General features: G+C 45.8%; 1 protein-coding gene across 4 annotated transcripts in view; it reads left to right on the top strand.

Moving 5' to 3' along the window:
• The first annotated feature begins 13,058 nt into the window (after positions 1–13,058).
• Positions 13,059–18,277, top strand: part of MEIS1 (Meis homeobox 1) — a 136,376-nt gene continuing 131,157 nt past the window's right edge. Inside the window, exons 1-3 of one of the 4 annotated variants that reach the window (XM_033838406.2) lie at positions 13,059–13,913; positions 15,766–15,992; positions 17,850–17,991. In XM_033838406.2, the coding sequence (XP_033694297.1) occupies positions 13,902–13,913; positions 15,766–15,992; positions 17,850–17,991 (381 nt within the window). In that variant the 5' untranslated portion in view covers positions 13,059–13,901. The remainder of the gene's footprint in view (positions 13,914–15,765; positions 15,993–17,849; positions 17,992–18,277) is intronic. The other 3 variants (XM_033838403.2, XM_033838407.2, XM_033838405.2) reach the window with 3 other exon arrangements.

The raw sequence follows: 18,277 nt of genomic DNA, 5'->3' as shown, positions 1-18,277 counted from the left end.
GTGTTTTTTAATCAGCTCCCCAGTATGGGGTTAACCAACTGTGTCAGCAGAACTAAATTACAGACTCATAGGAAAGGAAAAAGCAAATAAAAAGAAGAGAATTTTGAAACAAATTCAAACTATTCCTTCTTGGGGTAAAAAGCTTCAGGCACTGAGGAAGGCTCATTGGTTGCATCTCAAACAAATAAGCCCTAAGCATTGAACGTGTTAGAGTATCCGAACATATGTAATACTTTTCAGTGTAAATTAGCTTAGGATAAAAAGGGGTGCTGGCCAACTACCACAGAAATGCAAAAATATAAAACTAAAGTGAGTTAAATGCTCAAAGAAAAGGCGAAAAATGGTAACTGCCAAGTACAGAATCACAAGTCAGAGAACTAACTGGCTGCGAGCATTTTGTTCTTACCGGGTCAGGGGCGTGGTTGGTCCCATGTCACCAAGGATCGCCGGTAGCGCAGTATAGCTGGGAACTTAAACATGGCTGTTTGACCTTCAAAGCAGTGGTTTCCAGAGCATTTTGAAGCTCAACCACACTCCTCATCGTCCTGGGATACTGATTTAGAATCACGGTAAAATGACAGTTATTAAAAGAGCCATAACTATCCACTTCCAACTTTGTGGTTTTTAAGTTCTTAAGTATTCTGGTTGTGCTAAGCAGTGCTTTTTGGTTTTGATTTTCCTTGGTTTTGAAGATGGTCAGGTGTTTATGTTGTTTCAATAAATTATTATTTCAACTTAATTCCATATTTAGGAAAAAACAAAGCAGAATAAAGGCTTCCAGTGAATGGCATTTGGTTTGCTGAAATATGTAACTACTATTAGGCATAAAGAAATGAAATCTAGGTATAAATTATATCTCGCTCTACAAATTCAGTGGGCAGTGCTACACAGAAAATGTGAAATCAGGGAACTAGAGAAAAGTGTCTCCAGAAGTTGCCTGGCCAGTGGAGAAAGAATTAAGTGTTTTAACCTCTAAACCACGCTAAAGAATATTCAGATAAAATCAAGCGGTAACAAAAATTAATCCTATGCTTTAGACATCTTTCCGTTTACTTTAGTTCTTTCAGGTGTACCTTTCAACAAAGACCTAAGGTGTCATTTTCAAACTTTGAGAGTAATATCTGGAGGTTGCAGTGCCTGAAGGTATTAAGGAATTCTTCTGACACTTGATTTCCCTGTAGGAAGAATCTCAAAAGAGTGGGGAGTAGAGAGTGAATAAATTGAAAAAAAAAAGTCCAAAGTAGAAGCATTTACGTTTTCCTTCCCTGGAATATAAAGCACAGGAGTTTCGGATTTCAGTATTTTGAAGGTTTTTGTGAGAAATTATTGTCATTTTTACAGAATCTAGTATAGTTTTCAAAAATTGCATATTATTATCTAAAATTTGGGCCTTACAAATATCTAAAATTGTAGTGATTGTATTTCAGAATGCAGTCATGTAAAATGGAGGCGTCATATAGTTCACCAGTATCAGCAAGTTTGCAGTTACAGGTTTACAAGATGCAATCCCACTTGAAATACCGAAGCTGAATTATAAAACACTAATGATTTCTTCCTAAAATGAGTGTTTATTTTTTTCCAGGTCATTAGTGTTCACTTCTTTCTCTGCCAAATGCCTCTTCTTTGTGTTCAGCGTGTGATATTTGTTGAACAGTACTTGGTCATGCTGAACATGGCATATTGAACAGATTTAAAATGACCTTTGGTCACTGCTTCCCAAAGTGGGGTAAAGATGATTTAGGAGCATGTATCCAAGCAAATTGTTTTAAATGTATTATCGTATGTATTGTATGCTGCATTAGAAAAGATACAAAAGAAATCCTATGGTATAAAGTTTCATTTTAAAATACATGTATGTGTTTTATTTTAGCTGAAACTATTTTTTTAAAAGAACAAGTAAATAGTAATTCAGAGGGTATTAAACAGGGCAAAACCCCTATGGCTGTATGTAAATGGCTGAATCAAGGCAGGGAAACATTGCTTTAGGATAACCTTCTACCATCCAACTCCGAAATATCAACCTTTTAAAAATTTACTGTGAAATAGGTAATATTGCAATGTCTTAACACTAAACTTTTTTGATCATTATGAAGCTACACATTTTCTCTGTGTCTAATTTTATATACAGAATCATCACTAAATACAAGAATCAAAAGTAGACTTACAGAACAAAATAACATAACCAATTCATTTTGCAGGTGATTGACTTCTTCAAGTGCAAGCAGCCCGTCAGTGACTGAGTTATAATTTGCACCCAAGTGTACTCAGTCTCAGCTCTGAGCTGAGCCTCACAGCCACTGCCCAGAATCCTGGCTGGGAATATTGGTAAGTACAAAGAGCTTTTTCTAATAGAACCGATTTCCAAAATTGTTCTCTGTTCCAGCCTACAATCACTAACTAGTTGAGAATAAAATACCTTATAGTGCAGTATATCACAAAAGTCTGGGCTCAAATCCTCAAAAGATTTTTAACTAAAAGATATGTAAGCCAACAAGCGCCGTGCAATGGGCTTTTCACGAAAGCTAGGCTAGGACAGAACTAAGGTTTAAACCTGAAAGGGTGTTAGGCTATTTTTTGTTAATAGTCAATGAGTTAAAACAACAACAGCAAAAAAAACCACAAAACAACAGTAAACTTCACAGAGTTTTGACTAAATAAATGCAGATGGCTGCAGATAATAAGCCTGCAAGCAGGTTTTCTGTACCGAACACCCAAATCAAGGCAAATTTCAAGGTAACAAAAAATTTTAAATGAAAGACTAAATAATAATCAGGGAATGGGGAAAAGCAGGTCATAAATAACTGATTTGTTTTAGGAGTCCAACTTGAAGCTAAAAATAAAAATATTTCAAAATTAGAAGTGACCACTCAAAAATATATTTTGCCCATAAATGATACAGGATGCCTTTGCAAAGGGTTTGGTAGCCTGGGTCTTAGTTGTAGTGGGGTTCAGGAAAGCAGGGCTAAAGTGCTGTTTTTGTAAATTTGAAACCTAAACATCTCCATGAGTTACGATGTCTGTTTATACTCTAAGAAGCTCCTTCTCACGTCCTTAAAAGGCAAGCTGCTGAGGAGAGACAAAGTTAGAGGGGATGTTGTTTTTAATCCTGGGGTAAATAAGGCCTTGAACGTCCCGGCTCCTGCCCTGGGTGACCTGGACCAATTTTCTGCTTAGGGTCACTCAGTCACAGGAAGTCGAAGCAAGAGGTCTGAGTTGTTTGTTTGTTTGTTTGTTTGAGGGTTGAGGGTTGGTTGGAGAAAAGCTGAGCCTATGAGACCCCAGCAGCATCACCACCAAATACAGGCTCTCCTTTGCTTCTTTCTCCATGCTCTGTGGAAGGGTCTTCACAGAGCAACAAGTTCCCAGCCTGCTGCTCTCAGAAAGGGGCTGGTGATGGACTCGGGGTTGAGGCAGGGGAGGAGGGAAGAGTCACCCCGCAGCCCTTAAACTCACTCACACACAACCATCAACTTTACACAGCAGCTGCTTTTGACAGAAGATACAGAGGCACTGACCTCCAGTGATCTTAGGAAATGAAAGTTGGAAAGGCTTCTTCTGTAGCTGTGACTTTTTTTTAAGTGTTGGGGAATATATATAAAAAGAGAATTTTGAGACACCCAGAAAAGAGAGAGAAGAAATTGGATAGGTCACTTAACCTCTCTTGGTCTCAGCTTGCTCATCTGTGAAATGGGCAAATGGAACTAAATGCCTTGACTTAGCCCAAACATTCTCTGGTTCTTTATGGTGGGGAAGGGGCTGTGAAAAATGGGCCGATCATGAAAATGCAGACCGATCATTTCACCCTATTTGGGATGGTGACTCGCACTTCCCAGGAGAGGATGGTCATTTCTGCGATGGCCTAGGGGACATTTTGCAAGAGGGTCGTACTGTTTGCCTCTGGCCTTAGTTCTCACCCCCCCCCACACACACACATTTTCTTTTACTTTTCCCCAAAGGAATTGTTTGCGATTGAACAAGTGGAAACATAAATAGCTGCGGAACTATTTAGGAAAGTCAATATGCAATTATGCAAAAGTCTATGATAAGGCTCCCTCGGAAGCAGAAAGCATCCGGGAATAAAGAGCGCATTTCTCCTTCCCTGGCGAGGCCGTGGTGGAACGGCTGTTTCTCTGTGTCCTGGGGACGGACAGGACTGGATCTGATTCCATCTCTGTCGCTTTCCTTGGCTCTGTCTTTCCGTTACTGCCGCCTGCTCTCTCCCTCCTTGCGTTTCGGTCGCCGTCGCTCTGCGCCTCTCCCCTTTCCTTCCCCCTCCCTCCCCACCACCCCGGCTCCCCGCCCTCCAGGCCCAGGGCGCGGGGTCCGCCGCCTCCCTGGGTGGTGTGAGCGCAGTGCGCGCCGAGCGGGCGGTGCGGCCGGGAGAGGCCGCCGGCGGTGCCTCCCCTTCCACCCGGCGGCGGAAGAAACCGGGAGAAGGAACCGCATCCATCCCCACACAGTTCTCCCGCGGCCGCTAATCCCATTAGCGCACCTGAAATAATAACCTCGGCCACAGACGCGCGCTTGTTCCAGCCCCTCCAAGGGGTCGCCGCGGGCGCAGGGGGCACTGGGGGGGCCTGGGTCCCCGAAGGCTCCCGCGTCCCAAACAGACTCGCAGAGCACACTCGGCCTCGGAGGCGGAAGCGGGAGACGGGCGGCATCCCAGGGCTCACGGCGCCCCGGGAAGAGCCGTCCAGGAACGGAGGCGAGAAGCTTCCAGAATTAGGCTAATTGGCAAGGGGTTGCGGGGTGAGCCCGTGTCCCCGAATCCTGATGGGGAGAGAGGCGCCCTCGGGTGCTCAGCCCCAAGAACCGGCAGACAGAGCCCGATACCCCGAGTCGCCGCGTCGGGGTCCGCGGGTCCTTCGAACTCCGGCTCCCGGGTCGCCACCCCTGCGGCGCAGGTCTGACCCCCCACTCCCTCCCTCTGGCAGAGGCTGGGGCGAACCCCAAAGGAGACAGGATCGCGGTCTAGAATGGTAGGGGGTCGGTGCACTGGCAGGAGAGAAAACCTTTGGCTCCTTCCCGACGGTTCGGGGTCCCCAGGGAACACGTTTCCCCAAACCTACCCTCACCCCCCCCAAACCGCGGCCCCCGCGCCCAGCCGGGTGTGAGCAGATTAGGGGGGGCCCACCCCGGGCAGCGTATCCTGCCGGGCCCTCCACTCGCCCCGAGGAGTGTGCGCCCCCGGGGGTGCAGGCAGGCCCGGGGCTCTGGGTGGCTCGGCGCCGCGGGACCTGGCACCCCGCCACGCACAGGCGACAGGACAGCCCCGCAGAGCGCTCAGAGGAGGAAGGACCCAGTCGGCAGAGAGGCCCGGAAGTGGCCGCAGATCTGCCACTAAATGAAGTTACCCTAGATGAGCCCCTAAGAGGGGAGCCTCTTAGGGCTGTGGGCTCGGCTGTGAACCGATTTCTTTACGGCTTGTACGTCGATTTCTTTCATTAGTTGTAAGTTTTCAAATTGGCTCTTTCTCGCATAAATCGCCTGGAAACAAATTATGATTTTTAGCAAGCGTAACCAGAGTTTGACGTTAATCTTTTTTAAAAGGACAAGGAAAGATGATATTTATTTTTCATTTTCAAAATAAGGGCACGTAAAGATACCTTTTCAGATATTCACAAGTGAATAACTACTCAGCGGGCGTCCTTCAGTTTCTTCTAGTTCTTTCCTTCTCTGTTTTTCACGATACTAGAATTCTTTCTGAGCTGCAGAAAGCCTTCGATATTTTTCTTATTCATTGGATAACTCAATGAAATGTTAAAATATTTATTTTTGAATAATCAGTACGATTTTTGCCTGAAGGTTTTCACAAAATATGCCCCTTTATACAGTCCAGCGTGGACGCTAATCATGACCAGTCTGGCTCATCCTGTTGCTTCAAAGGTAAACGTTTGCATTTGGCGACTGGAGACGTTCCCCAGCGCTCAGTACTTCCACTACTAGTTTAGAATTTATCAAACGCGGGAATACTTATGATTGGTTCCTGTAAGACTCGTCTACGTGTTCCCGCTATTGTTAGTAGGGTCCTTGTTGTTGTTTTAATCTGGCCCATTGGAACCATATGGCATCTTATAAAATAAACTTTCACAATTCAGTTGATTATGCTGAAGTTGAAAAGACACCCACCACAGCCATCACCACCGGCATCCCCCATCCCCAATCATCGCCATCTCTGCAGACCAACTGAAACCATCCTGTTCTTTTACACTGCAATGTGAGCAATCTCACTGCTTTAAGTAGTCAGTGTCAGCCCAAGTTCTCTGACATATCTATATTAACACAATATTTTAAAGTCATTCTGACATAGTGCCACATCAAAATGTATATTTGAAGTAGATCATTGAAATATATCTATGCATCAATAAAGTGTCCTAAAGCTGTCTCCTTTTCACTACTGGGTTTTTATTAAAGAGTACCCTAATAACTAGTCATGTATTAATAGGTGTTTTTCTTTTTTAATGCAATAAGCAATTTAACTTCAGGAAAGCAAACAGTTTTAAGAGGCTGGTACCCAAGTCTACGTCTCTTCCACCAAAATCAGCTTGACTTCTCCATATTTTAGTGGTGTGGGCTTTATCAGTTCTCTAGAATAATTGTGATTATTCAGGAACTATGTCAATATCAAACAGAGGTCAGAGTTAGCTTCATGAATTTTTTTTTGTACAAAGCTTCCATAATGCTAGAGCTCCATAAATATTTTTTTAAATCATAACAAAAAATGTATACAATATTTTTAAATGTTTAAGAGAACATCAAACAGTCTCTGTTACACAAAGGCATCTGACTGAATTTCAGCCACACTTTCTCCCACATGTGGTCTCCAAGTGAAAACACTGAAGTTTCATATTTTCATCCAATAATGCCAAAAGAGGAACTGCACTAAAAATTTTCTAATTACCAATTTCATTCTGTCCCTCCTACAGGTACTTTTCTTGATTACTGAACAATATTACGTTCTGAATTTCAAAACTTAATTTGTACATCCTGGATTACCTAGGCAGTAGACACATTTAACTTCACTGTCAAGCAATTCACGCTCAGAGCCAAGTAACTGCATGCACATGCATGTGCACACACACACACATACACATATATTTTTTTCAGAGATGCCAGGCTTGTCCCACCATCTTTTCCTTTTCTTCCCAAGCTGACTTTGTGTACCCCCACACATGCACAACTGTATTAAATGTAGGTTTTAGCCTTGTGCTTTAGTCCAGTGGTTGAAGTGTGCCTATACTTAGTATAATGTCCTAAACTTGGATTTGAACACACGAGTAGGCCACAAGACCTGTCCTGTGAGTCTAAGTTGGGTCCTGTGGTCCTCTCCTATTACTTACCAGCCCCAAATCACCCCCCCTCCCCCAAATGCTGGACAAGAAAAAAGTTTCTTAAATCATAGAGACTGTAGTTTTTCCATTGTCCAGTAGACGGCACAAAAGATCAAGTCTTCAAACGTTGAACAATCCACCAAAGCTATTTGGTTTAGTTTGGAGTGTGTCTGAGTGTACTGTTCATCTCAAACAGTCAGCCAGCCCGTGTTGTATCTGTGAAACAGAGAAGCATCTCCAAACTTAAGAAAGCTCCACAAAGTTGTGAAATGTAGCGATATGAAAAAGATTTGTGTATCCGCTCACCAAAATGCTGCTTCAGATAACACAGCAACTGTTATAAATGAGGAGTTTGGAGGGAAATGTTACTGAGAAGTTTATTATTTAAGTTACCTTTTAAGAAATTAAACTGAGAAAAAGTACAAGGCATTTCATTTTTAATTATCTTCTAACAGATGAAGAAAATATTTGCAACCTGAACCTTCAAAATTCTATATTGGAATTTTGCCTGATGTATCTATGCTTTTTATTAAACTTGACACACAACTCAGACCAGAAAATTAAGTACTGTATTTCAAATGGGCTAATGTATACATGCGTATATAATACCTAGTAGAAAGGGGGAAGAAATTTTCTAGAAATTTTGTGAATAGCTTTTGGGGTATATCAGATGATGAAGCCATAAGAAATAACTTAGTTGAAACTTTGCCTCTCCTAAAGCAATGTGTGACTTTGGCTAATATTTATATTTTACTAAAAGGCTTCTATTTCCCTTTTCATCCTGCAGACGCTCCTTATGTAGAAGTGGGGGGAGAGGGTAAAGTGTGGGCTAATAACTCATTTCCCAGTTAATTTTATTAAGAATTTATAGCACTGTTTAGAAAGTTTTAAGACAACCGTAAATTTTATTAGGAATATTTTATTAAGCCCTCCATTTAATTAATAAAAGACCTCTATAACTTCTGAAAATGTCAGAGCTAGTAATTATGTTAACCAGCGTAATTTTTCCCCCTCTAGAGACCAAAGCATTTTAATGATTTGAAATAGAAAAGTGGTAAGGAAAACACCCCCCCCCCAATTTTTTTTCCTTCACTTTTGCGTTATCCAGCCCGAATATAGTGACGGGTATTTTCCCTGTGATGATTGGAGAGCCTCAGCTGACCTCTCATTGACTTCTGAACTGGACCCAGACATTCTTTGTTTTCTGAAGCAAAATGCAGTAAACAAATCTCCAGGTTCTTATAGCCCAGATTGCTTTGGGGCACTTGATTAACGTCTTCCCTAATCCTGTCGGTTAACCCCCTTTCATATCACCTAACCAGGTTTCTCCCTTTTATAGACCTCTAAATAGTTTATTTCACTTTTCTCACAGCCATTCATTAGCTTTGACTTTTTGGTACCTTTCTCATATGGCATCCAGGCTCTTATCTCCAACATTCCTCTATTATCTCTAGTAGATTTTAAATCTATTTTCTTTGAACTGTCTTTCCCTTCTCTTATTTCTGTTTTTTGAAATGCAAACGCTAATGTGGGATGAGATTCAGAGGATGAATGTTCTTGAAGAACAAACCCTAAGCCTCCAGCCCACAGGACAACCTGAAGAGTAATCACAGCATTTTAACAGGCATCTTAAAGTTAGGTGGCAGATGATAAACCCTTATCATTCTGTGAACACAGCTGCCAAACTCGATTGATTAACAGGCTTTTGTTTATTCTGGGCTGGCAAATACACACACATTTTACCTTAAGAGGTGCCTTTTTAATTTCTGAGGGTTTTGGAGCTGACTCATCAGTGTGAACTTCGGGGACAAAAGCCTAATTCCGGATATAGGTCTTTGCAAAGACACGATTCCTTATAGGAAAACAGAACACTAGAGGGAAGTTCTCCCGGAGGACTGTACCAACAGCCCAAAGGGGCACTATTTGTTTTAAATGCCTCCTTGCCTGAGGGTGTAAACAATAGAGACCTAGGCCCCAGGCTGCCTCTTTAAAGTCCTCATTCTCTATCTTTCGGAAGATGCTCTGGGATGGGAAGGGTAAGCTGAGTATGGAAGGCCCATTTCGAAAGAGCTAGGGGCAAGTGCCAGAACCCTTCACCAGGCCAAGGTTTTGCAAAATAAAAGTACTTTTGCCTTAAAAAGCAAGTATCTGAGATAAGCTAGAAAAAGGCACTGCCATAGAACAGCTATAAATATCAGTACTAGTTTTCTAAGATACCTGGAACTATCCCTTTACCTTTTTCTTTTAATAGATGATTAATTGCTGCCCTGCTAAAGGAGGTTTTTTTTCTTCTTCTTTTTTATGGCTACTATATTGCAACTCCAGAGGTCCTCTGTGCAATTTCTCTCAGCAAGCCCCAACTGTAATAACTGTTTGCTAATTGTAAAATCCTTATCCAGAATGAGGTTTGGGCAAACAATTTGTACTACTGTAATTACATTGTAAAAGTGTTTTAGTCTCTCGGTTGTTCAGAATTAATCTTATAAAGGCCTAGGACCATCGGGTTCACAGCTATACTTGGAAAGAAGGGGAGGGAAGGAAGAAGACACTTTTCAAAGCTAATGAGGTTAGTTTAAGCCCACAAACTCAAACTATCTCATTCTTTAAGGAAACTCTGTTTGTCGGTAATTTAAAGTTGAAGATCATGGTTGAAGAGCGTAATAGTCTTCTACTGCTTGAAGTTTGGGGTTGTGTTGGAAAAGGAGAGATTTACCTGAACCTTCTTTTTCCATCTCTGCTAGAAAACAAAAGAGAAAACTTACCGGAACGCATCAATACAAAATGCATTCCATTGTCAAAGAACTATATATACCAGAACTGGCCTTTTCCACATTTGAAAACGTGACCGCAGACTTGAGGTAACTCCAAACCGGTCGGCCACCTAAGTCTTTGCCCGAGAACCCGTAGGGCTGTTAAAGACCATGGTCATAGAAATGTATTTCGCAGTAAATTTCTCTTGGTTAAATTATACTTACACAATCTCCTTCGCAGTTCATTTTAGGATCATAAACGTAGCTGTGCCCATGTCGGTGTTTGGCTTGACGCTCCCCCCCCCCCCCCACTTCGTGCCCCACTACCGCCAGCCGTGCTGATATCGGGAGGGCCTGCTGGAGAGAAAGAGCTCACACCCCAGCGAGCAGCCGTCGGAAGGCGCTCAGGTGTTGGCCGCTGCCGGCTGGGGTTCCAGGAAGAGCTTGCAGGCGGCCGGCCCAGTTTGGTCTTCTCTGTAATCGGAAAAGGATTGCGTTGGCTGGCCCAGCCAGCGCAGCTTCCCAGGAATTAAACAGAGAAATGGCCTTCCTGACACCGGGAGGTCCCATCCTGGCCTGAGTTCTGTTTCCAAGTTCACGTTGGGGAACGGCCGGCGGGGTGGGGGTTCGGGGTTGCCAGGCAGTGGCACAAAGGCGCTGGTAATTCACCTGGATCCTCTGGGCTCTGACACACGGGCCTGCCTTAAGTTCCCGCGTGATGTGTCGAGGCGTTTGTACCAGAAAACTCTACATTTTGCGATGGTGAAAAGTAAAAGATCTTAAAACTTGGGGTGTGGGGGGAGAAAGGAAAAGAGGAGACAGAGATGCAAATGATGGGGGATCCTAGGATGAGTTTTTTTTAACAGTCGGAGCTCTTTCAAGGCAAAACGCATCTGAAGGCGTTGGGTGAACGTGTCAGCCCTACGGGAACACATGGGGCGAGTACGGCGTCGGGGCGGGGGTGATGTGCGGGAGTCTGGGAAGGCTCTGATGCTCGGCTTTATGAAAACTCCACTATTGGGGGGAACTGGGCGTTGACTCGTGAGAAGTATTAAAAGAAGCAATAGATGACGCTTAGGGAGGTACGTGCGCTTGGTGGAATCTGATTCCAGATCTACGTTTTGATGCTCGCCCTGTGTCCCCTGCTCCTCGAAAGCCCACTCAAACAGAAACTTCAGTCCTGTCTCTCGGACCGATGCGAATTCTCTTTTAGTTTGCGTATTAAGAGTTGGCTTCAATACATTTGAGAGCTCCTAATCTTTTCCAAACAGTCTATGCAGATACGAGCCCCTAATCTTTCTCAAAACTCTTCCCCCTTCCTTCACCTCCCCCGCTTTGGGTTGGTCCGCAGCTGGCGGGGTGGGATGAGGGTAGGGGCGATGGGAGCTAGGGGCCGGCTGCTTTGGGGGAGTCAGCCTTTTGGCCACAATCAGGGCGGGAATCCGGAGTGGCAGTTTGCCTTCCCGGCAGATCGAAGCTCCCTGCTGATCGATTATTTGATAATTGATTTTCCCCGCAGCCAATAAGCTGCTGCCTTGGCGGGAGCGTCTCCTGATTGGCCGAGCCCTCCTCCCCGGCTGCCTACCGAGATTTGGGTGAGCTCATTTTCCACTCGACCGCAGGGGGAGTTTTCTGCGAGGTTTCAACTGGAGGGAGGAAAAAAAAATCGTGCTCCGAGCCGAGCGAGCTGCGAGCCCTGCTCCGGGATGTGAGGTTTCCAGCCCGCTGGTCGAGCTGTTGCGGCTGAGCCATCTCGACAGATCAGAGCCGGGCGGGCAGAAAAATAAAAACGAAAATAATAAATATAATAATATACTAATAAAGGGCAGGTTGAGAGCGGGAGAGTGAAGAAAAGGAATTTTTTGTTTGCTTAAACCGGAGAATAGGTATTGAAAGGGAGAAAGTTCAAATTAGTGGCTGGTTGGGGCCTCCGAGTTGTGGGTAGGGGCAGCTTTTTGTCTGAAATCTCAGCCCCCGAAGTGAATTTCTTTTTCTTTGGCACTGGGAGTTTTCCCTGAGCCAGACTGGGGATCGGAAAGAGGAGTGGGGGGAAGAAGGGCATGGGGAGGAGAGCGCGGGGCGTCGCCGGGGAAAGAGCGTGGCCGAGGCCAGAGACCCTCGGCGCCTCGAAGACAAAGGCAGCGCGGCTGCAGCCCCAGACGAGCGCGCCGACCCCGCCGCGCCGCGCCCTGGGCGCACGGCCGCCTCGCCCGGAGCGGGTCGGAGAAAGAGCCTCCCTCCCCGCGGCTCCCTGGCCCGGGCTCCACCCGCGAGGTCGGGCTGCCCAGAGCCCGCGTCGGGTTTCGCTTTCCGGCGATCATAAATAGCTTCGTGTTTGTAAACAGGCGCTGGGGGCACATTCCCGGCTCTGGGCTCATTGTTCCCTCCCTTCCTCTCTCACTTTGAGCAGGACGCCGGGGCTGGGGCTGGAGGCCTCCGGGACTAGGAGGTGGGGGCGTCCAGATCCCCAAAGTGAGAAAACGCAAGCATTTCCTTTCCTTGGGCCGGGTGTCCACCTCTGACAGCAAAAAAAAAAAACCCCTCTAAGGTGGATCTGCAGAAAGCCCCAGCCATCTCCACCCCACGTTCTCGGGACTTCTTAGCACAGCCTTTCCCAGACCTGTTCCTGCGCCTCCTCTCTTCGCTCCTGGTTTGACTTTTCTACGTGGTGTGTTTGGTTCTAAGAATCCACTACTTTCTGCACCAGCCCCCCTCCGCCCCGAAAAATACTGGCAGACCCCAATAATTTCGAGGAAAGTCAGGAAGTCAATCCACGGAGCCCTGTGCAAAATAACTCCCGCTGCTGCCTGCCCCGCTTTTATTCCCAATCTATTTCAAGAGAGCTTTGGAGAGAGAGTCTGGAGGGGGAGGGAGAGAAAAGCATACGGAAAATAAAGCCGGCGGCCGGGGGCTACTACCCGCGCTTGTGCGCGTGTGCCCCGGGTGTGTGGGTGTTTGTGCCTGGGCGTGCGATTTAATGGAGCGCCTCTCTGCCTCTCCAGTGCGGCCAGAGCTCGCTTCGCGCACCCACCCCTGCCGAGGAGCCTACTTGCTGCAGCCCAATGCATTGTGTAAGACGCGACCTGTTATGGCCACCACTACTTCCGGGTTCTAGCATTCTGGTCGGAATCCACCTCTCCGCCTGTGCAACACACACTTTACACACGCACGGGGACTGCAAGCGGGCAGCATCGATCGTGGCTCCTTTAAGACAAACTCAGACAGACATTTTTTTTTAACCCTCCTCTAATCTCCCTCCAGTGCAGCAGTTGCAAAGAGGGAGAGAGAGAGAGAGAGAGAGAGAGAGAAAGAGAGCGAGCGAGAGAAGAGAGAAACTGATTAGGAATTAGGACTGATTCAAGGGAAGCGAGCGCTAGGGCTTTGTGCATTTGAATATTAACATTTGAGGTGTTCTGACCAGAAGAAGACTGAGCGGATGATCATTCATTCACCACGTTGACAACCTCGCCTGTGATTGACAGCCGGAGTGGCAGAAAGCCATGAGATTTGGTAGTTGGGTCTGAGGGGCGCTTTTTTTTTTTTAACTGATTTTTTTGGGGAGAGAAGATCTGCTTTTTTTTGCCCCCGCTGCTGTCTTGGAAACGGAGCGCTTTTATGCTCAGTGACTCGGGAGCTTTGCTTCAGGTCCCATAGACCGAAGATCTGGGACCAGTAGCTCACGTTGCTGGAGACGTTAAGGGATTTTTCGTCGTGCTTTTTATTTTTTTTTTCCGGGGGAGTTTACGTATTTGTTTCTTTTCACACTGGCCTTAAAGAGGATATATTAGAAGTTGAAGTAGGAAGGGAGCCAGGGAGGCCGATGGCGCAAAGGGTACGTATTAAAAAACAATTGTGGAACTCAAATGTGAGGTTAAATTGAAACGTGGCTGAAAGACACTGCTAAAAAGTTTCCTTTTTTCTCTGTCTTTTTGAATGAGGCTCCTAAAGCCGTGGCCTAAAGCGAGAGGATTTATTCAATGCATTTGTAGACTTATGTATATTAACATGTAATGGTTAATTCAAGTAATCAAGTTTTCTATAGATTCCTAACCAGCAGCTATATAAATAAAAATACAAGCTCGGGCAATCATCTGTTTAAAAAACAAAAACAAACAGCGCTAGATACCTAATGTTATATAGCGTGAGCATTCAAGGAGCAGAAGTTTAAGGCTAGTTTTAAATTAAAATAAGCAGCTAGAAACTTCTGATACGTTATTGATTATGCTCATCTTTAATATCACTGAAAGTATTTAGCATTTTTAAGCAAATAACTTTGTCATAGTACAACGGTTTTGGGGGTCGGAAAGCATTCATCTTTTTAAAGTAATTTTAATGTACATGGTTTTTTATGCAAGGTAATACTTTGTAAGTTTTTCTTAGAAGAGCCCTGCACTAATTGGATACTAAGCACACAACTACTCACTTTAAAAATGCAATACTAATTTCCCCAATATTCCTATTTGAATGGAAATGTAGTGAGAGTAAAGTGAGACAATGACAACCCAACAGAGGTAGTTTCTTAAAAGAAAGGGGGTCTACAAAAAGCCTTCCTTGCATAATTTGTGCCCTGGCCCTCAAAGCCCTGTTTGCAAAAGAAAGTTACTAGGCTGACACATTTTTTCTTTACTCCTTTGGTTCAGGCAAATGTCAGCGTTCTTCCAAACTCTTTTCACACCTCTGGCTTGAAGGAGATGAAAGTGGCAATTCCTCTTTTCTTTGAAAATCATTTCACTCTCGGCGCCTCCACATCTTGGGAAAAGAACATGCCTGAAATGAAGCAAAGAGGAAAACCTAAATAGCTAAATTTTGCACACAAAAATAATGACAATATGAAAGTAGTTTTCCTGGAGAAGGAAGATGGGGGGGTTGAATGTGCATTTACTTTTAAATTTGCTTTAAACCTGATGACTAACATTTAGCTCACAGACATCTAGTCTAGGGGGAAAGTTCATAAGAATAGAAAAAATAGAATAATTGCTCCAACTATACATTTTCTTTAACTTGAGGGGAATATTGCCCAATTCTAAATTCAGCCCCGATGTTGAAGAGAAGCTACCCTTCTCTGAGTTTCACTTATAAGAGAGCCGGTTAGTTTTGTATGATTTAGCAGTTTGTCTTGGAGAGCAAAGGAAATGCAGTGTCTTGCAGGACTGCCTAACCCCACGCTGGCAGGGAAATAAAATGAGAAGCCTGTCTGAATTCACGTGCTTGGCTTAGCTGTTCCCATCGTAACTTTTTTTTTTTTTAAATTCCCCCTGATGGGAAGGGTCTGTGAAACCAGGCAGGTTTGCTGTACTGTCCTGGCATGTTTTATTATTGTGATTTTGAATTTCCTCCTCTAGAGACGTGCACGTTTTACCTTCTGCCCTCCGGGAGAATGCCTCCCTTTCTTCCTTCTTTCTTCCTTCCTTTTTTGCCAAAGGATCCTGAATTTCTGGCTAGCTGATAGGGACACAAGTTAGGGCAAGACCATTCAATCTAGCCGAGTCTTACCGAGAATCCTAGAAATTTTACTTCTAAAAATATTTTTTTTAATGAGAAATCTCAACTTCAGAGATGCAAGGCCACCGAATTCGGGGTTGAAGGATCCAGCTGGACTGACATTATATAAGCTCCGTGTCCTGCCGTTCCCCCATTTGCCCGCCTGGCCTTCTGAACCTGTTTCTCTCCTGTTTCTCATGCAGTACGACGATCTACCCCATTATGGGGGCATGGATGGAGTAGGCATCCCCTCCACGATGTATGGGGACCCGCACGCGGCCAGGTCCATGCAGCCCGTCCACCACCTGAACCACGGGCCTCCTCTGCACTCGCATCAGTATCCGCACACAGCTCACACCAACGCCATGGCTCCCAGCATGGGTTCCTCCGTCAATGACGCTTTAAAGAGAGATAAAGATGCCATTTATGGGTAGGTACGACGGGCAGCAGGCTAAGCAGTGGAGAGGCGATGCTTTCTCTATTTCCCTTTGCCCTCAGTAAGAGGAAAGCCAGAGCTCTCTGGATTGGAGGTACATTATTTGGTGACTTTTCATTCGCTTTGCATGAAGATTTGGGGGGAGGCGGCCTGCCATCCCAGACGCCCCCCCGCCCCCATCTCCGCACACGCTCCGCGCCAGTCCAGCGCCCCGCTCCGCCGAGGCCATGCCCGCGGAGGGGTCGCCGTGCAGAAGTTGCCAAATGTCCCTCGTCCCCCCAGACCCCGGCTCGGTAGCTCAGCGGGTTGGAGTCCTCACTCGCTTGACTTCGCAGGGAGAGTGTTGGGGCTTTCTAAACGTAGGCGCCTTTGTGTTGGAACGAAACTTTTAGTTTAAAGGAAAATCTTTTAAGCCACTGATTGTTCTGACTTGCTAAGTTTACTCAGCCACCGTATGCTGGCTCTGCCACCGCACAATAAAATCAAGGCAGGCCAGTTGCAGGTCAGGCAAGGGGGATCATGCTTTGCATTTAGGGAGTTTGACCACTGTAGTCAAGGAGAGGAGCTCGCTCTGAATTGTCACAGACCTTAAGAAACTTCTAGCCATTTTAGGACTTTGTGTTCAAAGGCGAAACCTGCAGGATTTAGAAGTAGATGCGGGGTGCTCTCGGGTCGGTGTCGTCTTCTGCTGCAGTTCACACCGTGTTCTCCCGGGCCCTTGGGTTAGACCCTGGACTAGTAAAACCCTCTGAAAGTCACTTGTGCCTACTGTGTGCTGATGTATTGGGGGACCTCTTTTTACTTTGCAGCCACTTTTATTTTTATTTATTTCTTCTTTTGAAAAAAAAAAATCAGGCAACACTGACCCTCCCTGGCTGAAAACCCTTTCTGCTTGATCTTCTGGTCCCTCGTGCGATGGGCTTGTTTAAATCTCAGCGTCCTTTCCGCAGTGTTGTTAACTGCAAATCGTTTAGGCTCCGGGACAGAACATTTGGGGAAGCTTTTTGAAAAGGACCCCAAACTGTTAAATTCCCAGCTGGGTTGTGAGAGCTAATAAAAGACTTGAGACACCTCTTTGGGCATTAGAGGAGGCTTTTTTTTTTTGCTTTTTTTTTTGATGGGCTGGGATAAGCGACATCTAGGCCCCTCGCGATACTAGCTGCTTTGGCATTACGCAGGAACAAAAATGAAAGGCTTGACCGCAGGAACATTTGAAGGAACTTTCTTTGGGGGGCGGTGGGGACCATCGGCGAAGGGAGGGAGGTGTGCAGGGAGCCGAGGAGGAGCCCTCTTGCTCTCCGAGAGCCGTGAGGTCGGGATCGGGAGATGCAGTCCTCTGACAGTCGGTCCCACAACCAGAGAGGTCCTTTCCCCAAGTTAGCTGAGCGCCTGCCACCAAGATCCCCAGAGCCTTGGGCTTCGCGAGATGGCCTCGGAGGAACCCACTTGAAAGAGCTTTCCCACCCCCTGCGCCCCGCGCCTTTCCCCCCCTGCAGGTCCTGGATGTGCAGAGGAGGGACGAGGGCCGGTCGGGGTGGGAAACTTAATTCAAAATGGCTGCTGGAACCGCTTGGGTTTTATTCTTAGCAAATGTTACCAATTTCTCCGGCCAGATATGGTGAACCGATCCTCAGATACGGTCCATGGCTTAGGGCCTCCGACTTCGGGGGCCCAAGGAGGAAGGGGAGGTGAGCAGTCACCTGGGGGCGCGGGGGAAGGGGAACAAGTAGATGACAAAATCAGGGAGGGGGTCCCCGCCTTGAGCTCGTCCTGCTGTTTTTCTTGGGCGCCTTTTTTCACTGCCGCGGGACTAACCATTGTGTTGTTTGTGACTGTTGTATTTTCTTGCAGACACCCCCTCTTCCCTCTCTTAGCACTGATTTTTGAGAAATGTGAATTAGCTACTTGTACCCCCCGCGAGCCGGGGGTGGCGGGCGGGGACGTCTGCTCGTCAGAGTCATTCAATGAAGATATAGCCGTGTTCGCCAAACAGGTCAGCAAAATCAATGTTTCAAAAGTAAAAGAAAGAAAAAGAAAAAGAAAGAAAGAAAAGAAAAGAACCTCCCTCCCTCCCACCCAGCACATTTGCAAAAGTAACCAGCGAACAGTCCGCCCTAAGCCAGGCCTGTTACCTCTTCTGAGCTTTTCCTCCTAAATGAGTGTCTTTGCGGACGCCTGAAAATCACCCCAGTGCTTACCCACTCCCGCTACCTAACCCGACGCAGAAAGCTCTGTAAAATGCAACCCCAAAGCCCACGCGCAGGAGCTGCCTTGGACTT

This window comes from Tursiops truncatus, chromosome 14 (genome assembly GCF_011762595.2).
Source record: "Tursiops truncatus isolate mTurTru1 chromosome 14, mTurTru1.mat.Y, whole genome shotgun sequence".
NCBI classification, from domain to species: domain Eukaryota; kingdom Metazoa; phylum Chordata; class Mammalia; order Artiodactyla; family Delphinidae; genus Tursiops; species Tursiops truncatus.
Note: the sequence above shows the minus strand (reverse complement) of the source record. Positions and strands in the feature narration are given on the sequence as shown.